Genomic DNA, 11,303 nt, shown 5'->3' on the forward strand with positions numbered 1-11,303 from the left:
TATACTAAGATGTATTTGTAGAGATCCTATACATATTTCCTAATCCTATTGTCGGGCAAGAAACTGTATCATGAGACAGTTGTCTTCTGTTGGCAACATGCTATCTTATTGCTCTTTATCTGACACTTCGCTCTGTTTGTCAATCTACAAGTGATGAATCAAGAGTGTGGAAATTTAGGGGGCATGTTCATGATGACGAGTTTTTGATCTTGGAAAGACGGTCCTCCTTGTCGGCTACAGAGTCGTACAGCACGGCTGGGTTGTGCTTATTAATGTAGTCATTCGCACCGGTCTGTTGGTTCTTGTACTCGAATCCTGTGAGGCCGGTGTACGGTAGATCCTCTTGGTACTTCCCCTAGCTAAATAGATGAGCCTTTGCCACGCTATGCAAAGATGGGATGCGGTAGACTTTATGGGGCTAGTAGTTGGCCTACTGCATAGACTTCTCTTGAAGCTATCAGTTCGCAAATTTTAGATGAGGTAGGTTTCAACCTATGAGGGATCAGCAGTCAAGATGGAAAACAAACTCCAACTTGTACCCAATGGGGGTCGCTGAACATTGTGCCATCAGTCTGACATTCCTGCAGGAGCAGCTTTTGAGTTCGGGGGATGTAGATTGTGCAAGGCCTACTGTACTATCAGGTTTTGGTGTCAATAGTGGGTTCAACGAGTTTTCATCAGTCACTGTTGTTTCCCTCCCGCCAGAAGTCGAGATGTTGAAGACTGACAGCCCAGTCCTCGCGATTGTTGTCTCTTCGGGAGTATGAGGAGGAGGTCATTGTATCTTCGGGAGTACGAGGAGGAGGTAATCGTAGCGCTCGGGAAGGAGATCCTTCAAGGAGGGCGGGCGGGGCTTAAGACTTGACTGCCATAGTTTATCAGACGAACCAGTCTTTAGATGGTTGTTGTATGCTGGAAGCGCTGAGAGACACCGACAGATTAGCCCCCGATACACGGCAGTTACCTGGCATCCATTGTGGCATCAACTGCAAGTGGGTGCGCCAACTTCTTCACCTGAAATGAGATCTCTCTGCTTGTAACCACACGGTGGGGTTCACTCGCGTGGTTTCCGTGTTCGTCCTTTTCCGGATACTTGTGCTCCTTCGTCTCCTCGAGGTATTCAGTGCCGCGTGAGGTTTTATCACTGAGCCTTTCTTCTCCCTGATCATTGTATAGCTACCCCAAAATGTGAAGGCGTAACTTGTGGATCGCGGGTGGAGGATCGAACATGTAATCAACATAGACGTTTTCGTTTGTCACGGCGATCTCGCGATATTGTAGGTTTGTCTTTGTAGGACTAGTTGGGTGCGACCGGTAGTCGTGCTTGCGAGTGTATCTGCTGCCGCTTCGATCTGACGCTTGTTCGAACGCGTCAGGCGCCTTCTGGAGCCAGTCGTCCATAGTATGTTCACAGAAAGAGTTGCTCGTACGCTTGATACGGCCTGTCCGATCGTCGTAGTGCTCGTTTTTGGATGCAGAGATAGAAGAGAGGGGGCGCTTCATCGTGGTGCGAAGGTGTAGATTGTTTGGAGTGAGTCCCCTATGCCCTTTTCGATGATGTCACCTACTGCCAACGAGGGTGGTGGAAGGCGCCAGACTCTCGGTCGATTGGGGAAGTAGCAGATAACATCAGCACAAAACGGCTTCCCCTACAACCACAAAGCATTCATGAAAGATTCTAAATTGAATAATAGATACTTCTGATATAGAAATTTACTCTGTAGTATTCTATTACTTACAAAATTATAATAGGGGCAGTGAGAGAGCATTTAGCTCTGCTACTTCCCTGAGGCGGCACTTCCTTGGGGCGGCAGGCGGCAGGCGCTATAACTCCGCAAGCGAGCCGCATCAAGGCGGACAGGCCTGACACTCCACGCTCAAGCTCGATGTTGATGTATGCAGAGGATTAGGTACGTAATGTGGGAATCTCCCTTCACTGCTATTGTGCTTCTCGAAACGAGGCAGACGATTTTGGTACTCATTGAAAGAAGGCATACGCTGTTCGTGCTACCTGAAAGAATGCATGCACTTTTCGTGCTACTCAAAAGAAGGCAGAGGATATTTGTGCTACCTGAAAGAAGGCAGACGATTTTCGTGTTACCTGAAAAAAGGCAAACGCGGATAAGTCGGTTGCTAAGAAGGCAAGCATCGTATCCGGATTCTGGTCGCAAGAGTGGGAAAGCGTATCCATATGCCCCGATTACTGTGCAGTGGCCGCCTCCTTTCTTCATGTAGCATCCTCATACCTGAACTGGGTACAGGATACTGTGATCACAAGTAGCCAGTTTACGGTCCAGCTTGCAAGATTTGTACATACTCGGTGAATGCCTCTGCAGCTTCCTGGTCCAAGAGATAGAGCGTATAAACCGATTGTAGCAATGTAATATGATTTAAACATCAGAGCCGTGTCTAACAACATGATTTTCTGACAGAGTTGAGCGACGAAACTATTGATATACTGTTGGATGCTCTTCTTGATAGTATGTGCAATATCAGGGTTACAGCACACGCAAATTGTCGTCGAACACCTCAACACTAACGGAGGGCGCATTACTGTCAACTTCATTGAAGATGCTAGATACAATGCTCAATTGTATGCTCTGCTGGGAGTCAATCAACCTACAAGTTGCCCCCTATCTTGGTTACGCGGAACACCCGATATTATAGTTCTAGATTATCAACAGTTGCATTTTTTTTTCATTGTGAAGGTCAAGGACAATGTACATCTTGGAGGATTCGTTGGCAGGCATCCATTGAAAGAAAAAACCAGGTGTATGGTCATTGTCTTTGAAGAAGCTTTCGATAATGTCTGCTTCTTCAAGCTGATGCATAGCACTAGAGCAGAAAACTACTCGTTCCGGTTCATTTGTATGTTCTATTTTGTCTGTAACAAGTAGTTAGTAGATAAGGCAAAAGGAATCGTAATTGTTGCAGGTAATTATGTATCCTACAAGTTACTACTCCGTGCTAGACTTGTTCATGGGGCAACGCTGCTGCCACTTCCGAGGCGCCAGGCGCCAGACTACTTGTAACTCCGCAAGCGAGCCGTACCAAGGCAGGCAGGCCTGACACTCCACGCTCAAGCTCGACAATTATGTAGACAAATACAGAGAGCAGGCACGTCGGGTCATACACCTGCTAATATCATATTGGCCGCCTGCCTGCTTCATGTAGCCTCGTCATATCTGAACTGGCACTGACTGGGTACATCAGAGTAAAGAGGCACAGAGGATACTGGAACAGTGTAATCACAAGTAGTCAGTTGCCAGTCTAACCTTCAATAGTGCGGGGCACACTCAGCAGTTCCCCTGTGCCCTGCTTGCAAGGTTTGTACAGAGGCACAGAGGGTGAACGCGTCGGGCTGGCCGCCTGCTACGGAACAAAACGTGCATTTACAGCCTCTGATAAGTTGTAGTAGAGCTGCTTAAGCTTAAAAGATACATGATACTAACAGACACAGGAAGCAGTTCAATTGAAAATATGAAAATAGTGTTGTAGGCTCGGCCCGTACCGGAGACAGCCCCACCTCTACCCACATAACACAAAATGCTCCCAGCTTCATCACATTGCACGGCCACTGACACTCACTCGGCCCTCTACTGTTCGATAGCCGTACGCCGCAGATGCCCTATCTAAGGCTCGCCGAATTGCACTGTCAACATGTTTCGCGATAGCCCTCGTCAGCCAGGTTTTGGGCGCCAATGGCAGCTCCTGCATTGCGTCTGTTTGAACTGTGCATGTGTCGTAACTATTACCGCACCCAAGACCTGTTAAACATCGGCCATGACTGTAATGTCTTAGAAAGCCTATGCAAAGTTGCTCCGGTGCAGCAGGAGGTTGCTTTCATTGACAGCATGCTCTTCGCGATTGCATTGGATATCTGTATGTGCCGAAAGACTATCTATTGATCAGACGCTAATATCTTGAGTAGAGCTCTGGCAGTCACAATTTCACTTGGAATCGTAGCTGACCAATATGGGCGGAAGATTGTTCTGGGGCTCAACTTAGCATCAAAGGTTCTCTTCCATCTGATAATTGGCATGCTTGGTACGTTCCTGGGTTACTTAGCACGGATGGCGCATGCTAATACCTGAGAAGTACGACAGGATACTTCCCCGATGTCCTTCCTCCTCGTGCATTCATCTTCACGTACGTTCTCCAACCGAAGAAGCAGCCCGAGATGCCCACCATATTTTTCAATTGCTTGCCGACCCAAGCTGATAATGGCCATGTCGGGAGCCAGATCGATCGTGCCGAGCCGTGACAGCACCGTGAAGGTACTTGTCCTGAATGCGGTATTCGTCTTTACCTTCACCGCTCAACAATGAAGACTCCGAATGCAAGGCCATACACGCATGGACCTCGGACGAAGAGATACGATGCACGGATAGGTGCCACGAATCCAAGATATTCCTCCAGCTGGGGGTGTGGTGGTGGTAAGGTAGTCTCCGCCATCATTTATTCGATCATGGCCGACGTTGCCACCGACGAGGAGCGACCCAAGCTATTTTACTATCTCGAAATAGTGGATTACGGCACTCACCTTATTATTCCCGCAATAGTGTCGGTGGTGATGCCCTTCCATATCTGGGTACCTTTCCTGGTCGGTGTGTTTGCATCAGCAGTATCGTTTGTTGCTGTACTATTCCTGCCCGAGACAGTCGCGATGAATGGACATAACCGCAAACTGACCAAGCTCGGGACACCAGTGGATGAAGAATTACCTAGGAGTTTGGCTGAAGAAGGTCGTCAATTTTTGGAAGACATCTCAGGCGTAAGGCCTGCCGCCGAAGGACACGAAAAGCAAGTCCTTTGATACTCGAGGTCGACGCAGCACTACCACCGAAAAAGAATGCAAGAACCATGGATCCTCAATCTCAAAGCGGTGTACAAAATGTTCTTCGAGCATAGATCAAAAAATGGTTGAGGAGATGAGTCATGTTTCTCAGCAGGGACCTTCATAATATTGCCCCGCCAAACCTCGTTCATTTCTCCAACCTTTGTTTCCCTCAATCGGCTTCAATCATGGCTATCAATTTTGCCAGAGCAGAGGAGGAAACGCTCGCACTATGGAACGAGATCCGCGCTTTTGAGACACTGCAAGTCCTCTCGGCTGACCGTCCCAAATACACCTTCTACGATGGCCCGCCGTTTGCTACAGGAATGCCGCACTACGGCCATTTGCTCGTCTCGACTATCAAAGACTGTGTCCTCCGATATTGGTCTATGCAAGGCTATTTGGTCGAGCGCCGCTTCGGCTGGGACACCCACGGCTTGCCTATTGAATATGAAATCGACAAGAAGTTGGGCATGTCAGCCAGGGATGCCGTTGAGAAGCTCGGCCTGGCTGGATACAATGCAGAATGCAAGGGCATCGTGATGCGGTACGCAGATGAGTGGAGACGAACCATCACTCGGCTTGGCCGATGGGTTGATTTCGATAACGACTACAAGGTACGTACGCGGCTTTTGTTCGATGCTTTGGCTCACGGTGGCTTAGACCATGGATCCCAGCTTTATGGAGTCAGTGTGGTGGGTGTTCCGCCAACTATTCGACAAAGACGCCGTCTATCGCGGATACAAGGTGATGCCATATTCAACCGCTTTGGCAACCCCGCTGAGCAACTTCGAAACGGCACAGAACTACATGGACCGGCAAGACCACACAGTCATCGCGAGCTTCCCGCTCGTCGACGAACCAGAAACCAGCCTTCTGATCTGGACCACAACGCCCTGGACCTTGCCAATGAATATTGCTATCGCCGCCAACCCAAACTTGGAGTATGTCAAGGTGGCAGACAAAAAGGCCGGCAAGAACTATGTGCTTCTCGAATCAAGCCTCGGCTTCCTGTATAACGACAAGGAGCAACGTGAGGGTGCTTTCACTGTACTAGAGAAGTTGAAAGGATCAGACCTACGCGGGCGGCGCTATCAACCCCTCTTTCCTTACTTCTATGAGCAATTCAAAGATACGGCTTTCCGTGTCTTGACCGACGACTACGTGCAGGCCGGTGAGGGAGTAGGTTTGGTACATCAAGCCCCAGCATATGGTGCTGAGGACTACGACGTCGCGACCAAGAATGGAATCATCTCGAACACAGTGCTTCCGCCCAATCCTGTCGACGATTATGGTCACTATACCGACGAGGTTACCCATTTCGCTGGCCAGCATGTCAAAGAAGCAGACAGAGCGATCATCAAGTACCTAAAAGCAGAGGGCCGAATCGTCAAAGACTCACAATTGATGCACAGCTATCCGCATTGCCCACGATCAGACACCCCACTCATCTATCGCGCCGTCTCGACTTGGTTCGTCAAGGTTGAGTCTATAGTTCCGGAAATGCTTAAGGCTGGTGAAGAATCGCACTGGGTGCCGTCTTTTGTACGAGATAAGAGGTTCCTAAACTGGATTGCAAATGCCCATGACTGGAACGTGTCTCGCAACCGGTATTGGGGCACGCCCATCCCGCTATGGGTCAGCAGCGACTATGAAGAAGTCGTCTGCGTTGGAAGCGTCGAGGAACTGAAACGCCTGAGCGGTTACACAGGAGAGCTTACTGATCTCCACCGTGACGTTGTGGATCAGATTACCATTCCCAGTCAGCGCGGCAAAGGTCAACTGCGTCGCATCCCCGAAGTATTCGATTGCTGGTTCGAGTCTGGATCCATGCCTTACGCTTCTCGTCACCATCCCTTTGAGAAGGATAGTCTTGACAGTTCCGCGGAAATCTTCCCCGCAAACTTCATCACAGAGGGCCTGGACCAAACGAGAGGATGGTTTTATACTCTGTTAGTATTGGGCACTCACCTGTACGGCGTTTCGCCCTACCAAAACTGCATCGTGAACGGCATCGTTCACGCCGAAGACGGAAAGAAAATGTCGAAGAGGTTGAAAAACTACCCAGACCCTTCCGCCATTATTGCTGAATACGGGGTTGATGCACTACGACTCTATCTCATCAATTCGCCCGTTGTTCGAGCGGAATCATTGCGCTTCCGAGAACAAGGAGTAAAGGAAGTAGTTGGCAAAGTTCTTCTTCCCCTCTGGAACAGTTACATGTTCTTCGAACAACAAGTGAACCTCCTGAAAAAGGTGGAAGGTGATGACTACATCTTCTCGCATCAAAGTCATGCGGCATCGTCCGATGCCAACATCATGAATCAGTGGATCATTGCCAGCTCAAACGCTCTAGTAGGGCACATCCAGCAGGAAATGAAAGGTCAGTCCTACCGGAGGCATGGTTAAACGTCGATTTGCTGATTTACATACCTGAATAGGCTACCGTCTTTACAACGTGCTTCCTCGAATCCTGCAACACCTCGAATGCTTGACCAACTGGTACATTCGACTCAATCGAGATAAGCTGAAAGGATCCGGCGGAAAGGTTGAGACCATTACAGCTTTGAACACGCTGTTCGATGCGTTGTTCATTCTGATCCGAGCTCTTGCGCCTTTCGCGCCCTTCATCACCGACAAGATATATCGCCACCTCGTCAGATACATTCCACCAGAGCTGCAGGCCAAGGACACGCGTTGCGTCCATTTTCTGGAATTCCCCCAAGTCGAGACAGAATGTCTGAACCCTACCATCGAACGTCAAGTAGCCCGCATGCAGAAAATCATCGAACTCGGAAGAACAAGTCGTGAACGTCGCAGGCTTGGGTTCAAGAATCCTCTGAGGACGCTTGTGGTGATTCATTCGGATCCACAGTATCTTGAGGACGTTCGATCGCTCGAGGATTACATCAAACGTGAGCTGAATGTTCGCGAACTGATCACCACATCTGACGAAGCTCAATACCATGTGCAGTGGAGTGTTACTGCTAATTGGGCCATATTAGGGAAGAAGTTCAAGAAGGACGCCAAAGGAATCAAAGACGGTCTCGCCACCATGTCCAGCAACGAATGTCGTCGTCTTTTGGGAGAGAAAGTCGCAAACATCGGCGGCATTGAAGTTGACACCGGTGACCTAGTGATCCGTCGATTCATCAAAGACCTCGACCCGCAAAAATACGAGAATAATACCGACGGAGATGTCCTAATCATCTTGGACATCGATGCCGACGATGATCTTCGACGCGAGCATTGGTGCAGAGAGCTTGTGAATCGTATTCAGCAAGTGCGGAAGAAAGCTGGTTTGGTCCCCACGGATGATGTGAAGGTTGAGTACCGGGTTCTACAGGACAGTTCAGATGTAAACATCCACGACGTCATCGAGTCCAACGGCAGCCTCTTCGAGAAGTCACTACGCGCGAAACCCGTCGGCTCGGAAGTCAATGCCGCACCCCACGACCCTCGGAGACGCGCCATCATCGAGGAAGAGCAGGAGATTCAGGGCATCAAGTTCATGTTGACGCTCCTCGAGCTGTAAGCCATACAACATGGATTGCGTTGCGTATGGCCTCCCACCACAGACAAGCCAGCGTCGGCACGGCAGCCATGGGCGTCCGTCAGAAATCCACACCAACCCCGCTCTTTCCCGCCCGCCGACAACGCCGCTCCATCACCGATGCCGCAATCTACAATGGAAATGGGAATGGAAACGGACACGGAGAAGGCAATGGACACCACGATCCAGGGATGCTGGTCGTCGAAGCACCCGTCCTCGACATGAGCGCCCCGACGACACCCACCGGCACCGACCACCCCCCTTCGACGTCACCGATTTGAATGACCCCGCCCCTGCATCGTGGTTGGTTGTCCACCCCCCACCACCCCTGATCTGATTGGAGATTCATGGGCTCCACCGACGTTGTTTTTAAGTTTTTTGACGTTGAATATAAGTTGTCGGGTCGGATCAACTCTGGGTCGGGTCCGATCACCTCTGGATGATTGGAAGAACCAGCAATTTAGGGAAACTTTACTTGAAACTTAATTGCAACGGCCTTTCGACGCGTGCGGAGTCAAGGGACTTGGCCAGTATTGAAGACGAGCCACGCCAGCCACGATTATAACCGGAAGAATTGGTGTTGGAAATCAGGGTATTTGTTTTTGATGGACTTCAAAAGGTGGCAGAGCGAAAGAAGAGTACCAAATAAGCTATTTTGGCCTTTGGGGCAAGCCTGAGAATGTGGATGCGATCAAGGTGTTCGGAGGAGTTCAAACAGGGTTTCAGATACGGCGAAAATGAGGGTGATGTTGAAATGGGCCATTTAGATGATCATGATTGAGCATCCGAAATGGTGGAAATAGAATCAAAGTGCAGAGATTTTGACTGGATTTTAGTTATGCTGCCGTGCTTGGAAACAGGCATTGCATAGGTGTTGAAATTTGATCCATTTTTCTACCGTGTACTTATACTGATCATATCGCGTTTCTTTTTATTCTCTTGGTGCTCTGACATCCGAAAATCTACGAACTCTATGCTGCCGCAGCGGCGGCAGCGGCAGCCTTCTCCGCCTTCTTCTTCTCGATCTCCTGCTGCTTGAGCAGTTTCTTCAACTGGTTCTTCGTGAGCGGCTTGCCGTCTTCCCCCACGGCCTCGCCCGCAGCACCCGCGGCAGCACCATCAGCCTTCTTCCCCGCCGCCTCCTCCTCCACGACGTTCTTCACCTTCCGCTCGACCTTCGGGTTCCCCCTCCACTCCAGTGGCCTCGGCCTCATAAACTCCTCCAGCACCTCGTCCGTGACCTTGGCCCTCCCGTCCTGGAACTTCTTGACGTACGCCGTCATCATCGTCACGCACTCCTTCTTCATCTCGCCCGTCAGCATCTCGCCCTTCCTGTACGCGGCGGCCCAGCCCGCGAGCTTCTCGTCGTCGTCCTCGAAGTACGACAGGTACTGGTACGGGACGTCGATGTCCGGGTCGCCGCCGAGTTCGCGGTGCAACTCGAGTGTCTCCTGCCCGCCGGAGAACGCATGCTTGTTGATCTTGTTCTTCACCTGGCTCGCGGTGTCGGACATGAAGATGGCGGAGTTGGGGTCCGACGCGCTCATCTTGCCGCCGGCGCCCTGGAGCGCGGTCAGGAACTTCGAGTGCAGGAGCGCGGGCTTGGGGGACGGCAGCGACATGCGGGCGCAGTTGTCGCGGACGAGGCGGAAGTAGGGGTCTTGGTCGATGGCGCAGGGGATGAGGCAGCGGGTGGAGGCGAGGGCGCGCGACCGCGTGTAGGTGGTGTGCGGGGCGGACCAGATGAAGGGGTAGGAGGAGGCGAAGGCGGCGACGCATTGTTTGGCGGCGAAGGCGTTGGAGCCGATGTTGGTTTCGCCTTTGAAGCCGAAGGCGCCGCGCACTTGGTTGTTGGTGATGAGCTTTTCGAATTCCGTCGTGTTGAGGCTGAAGTGGCGGTTGTAGCCTGATGTGAAGAACTCGGAGTCGATGTAGATGAAGGTCTTTTTGACGTCGAAGCCAATCGAGATGATGTCTTTTGCGTTGTCCCGTGCGAACTTGTAGACTTCTTCTTGCTTGAGCTTCTCTTTGAAGAGGAACTTCTCGTCGTCTGTGAGCATGATGACGAGGGGTACGTCGAAGACGTCTTGTAGCCATTTGGTGAATTCGAAGGGGATCGTGTGCCCGATGTGCATCGAGTCGCTGCTGGGGCCGCGGCCCGTGTAGAGGAGGAAGTCTTCGCCGCGCTCGTAGTCGTCTAGGATGAGGTCAAGGTCGCGGTGCGAGAAGAAGAGCCCTCGTCGCAACCAGCGATGCGGCTTGTGGCCTGTGACGCGCTCGAATCGCTCCAGGACCGCCTGGTCGATGAGCTTGGTGTTCCATTTCTGCGAGATGGCTGCGTAGTCGAATTGCTTGACGTTGCCGTGCTCGTCGACCGCTGCTTGTACGTCCCAAGGATTGATTTCCTGCTCGGTGGCCTTTGATACGGATTCGGTATCGGCGACGCTGAGGGCAGCGACTGACAGCGGCTCGGGGTCAGTCATGGCTAGAGGGAGAGTGTCGAAACGAATTGTAGTCCTGGACTTGGAGGGGTGATTGAAGATGTGTTCAGATGTCGTGGTATGGTGAATTAAATTGTTTGCGGTTGAGTCACCCAATCGGTGGCAAGCAAGCAATGGCCCCGCCCCCGCCAAGTGGTGGTTGTCAACCCCCACCCTTGATCTGACTGGAGGACTTTGTAGTTCCACTGACGTTGAATTAAAGCACCAGGAGAATGAAAAGAAACGCGATATTTTTAGTCCATAGCTTAGATAGAGAATACGAGTCCTACTAGGCGATGCACTACTGCTTTGATGGGGAAGGTCTAAGCCGGCGATGGACTCTCGTCGTTCAACAGACTGTTGTGAGAGAGTGTTGCGAGAGAGTGTGAGTGTTGCGAGAGAGTGTGAGTGTTGCGAGAGAGTGTGAGTGTTG

The 11,303-nt window shown here is 51.0% G+C and overlaps 6 protein-coding genes across 6 annotated transcripts; 4 read left to right on the top strand and 2 right to left on the bottom strand.

The window, feature by feature from the left end:
* Positions 1 to 13: 13 nt before the first annotated feature.
* BU24DRAFT_488078 (uncharacterized protein) lies at positions 14 to 1,503 on the bottom strand (the record flags this gene model as incomplete). Its single annotated transcript, XM_033533522.1, has 3 exons — positions 14 to 355; positions 435 to 492; positions 1,229 to 1,503. 3 exons carry the CDS (start codon positions 1,501 to 1,503, stop codon positions 188 to 190), a joined length of 501 nt encoding a protein of 166 aa, XP_033390048.1. The 3' UTR covers positions 14 to 187.
* An 845-nt stretch (positions 1,504 to 2,348) lies between these two features.
* Positions 2,349 to 2,940, top strand: BU24DRAFT_26186 (uncharacterized protein). Its single transcript, XM_033522504.1, has one exon. It carries the CDS (start codon positions 2,466 to 2,468, stop codon positions 2,895 to 2,897), a length of 432 nt encoding a protein of 143 aa, XP_033390049.1. The 5' UTR covers positions 2,349 to 2,465; the 3' UTR covers positions 2,898 to 2,940.
* Positions 2,941 to 3,701: 761 nt separating this feature from the next.
* On the top strand, positions 3,702 to 4,264 carry BU24DRAFT_457664 (uncharacterized protein; the record flags this gene model as incomplete). The annotated part of the gene is made up of 3 exons (XM_033531555.1): positions 3,702 to 3,882; positions 3,943 to 4,047; positions 4,107 to 4,264. 3 exons carry the CDS (start codon positions 3,702 to 3,704, stop codon positions 4,262 to 4,264), a joined length of 444 nt encoding a protein of 147 aa, XP_033390050.1.
* A 204-nt stretch (positions 4,265 to 4,468) lies between these two features.
* Positions 4,469 to 4,816, top strand: BU24DRAFT_457665 (uncharacterized protein; the record flags this gene model as incomplete). The annotated part of the gene is made up of 1 exon (XM_033531556.1): positions 4,469 to 4,816. The coding sequence occupies one exon, from the start codon at positions 4,469 to 4,471 to the stop codon at positions 4,814 to 4,816; it is 348 nt and encodes a 115-aa protein (XP_033390051.1).
* A 209-nt stretch (positions 4,817 to 5,025) lies between these two features.
* On the top strand, positions 5,026 to 8,372 carry BU24DRAFT_430293 (isoleucyl-tRNA synthetase; the record flags this gene model as incomplete). Its single annotated transcript, XM_033529804.1, has 3 exons — positions 5,026 to 5,454; positions 5,501 to 7,220; positions 7,279 to 8,372. The coding sequence occupies 3 exons, from the start codon at positions 5,026 to 5,028 to the stop codon at positions 8,370 to 8,372; spliced, it is 3,243 nt and encodes a 1,080-aa protein (XP_033390052.1).
* A 989-nt stretch (positions 8,373 to 9,361) lies between these two features.
* BU24DRAFT_340211 (tryptophanyl-tRNA synthetase) lies at positions 9,362 to 10,873 on the bottom strand (the record flags this gene model as incomplete). The annotated part of the gene is made up of 1 exon (XM_033523221.1): positions 9,362 to 10,873. The coding sequence occupies one exon, from the start codon at positions 10,871 to 10,873 to the stop codon at positions 9,362 to 9,364; it is 1,512 nt and encodes a 503-aa protein (XP_033390053.1).
* Between the last annotated feature and the right edge of the window lie 430 nt (positions 10,874 to 11,303).

This window comes from Aaosphaeria arxii (assembly GCF_010015735.1).
Source record: "Aaosphaeria arxii CBS 175.79 unplaced genomic scaffold BU24scaffold_1, whole genome shotgun sequence".
NCBI lineage: Eukaryota > Fungi > Ascomycota > Dothideomycetes > Pleosporales > Aaosphaeria > Aaosphaeria arxii.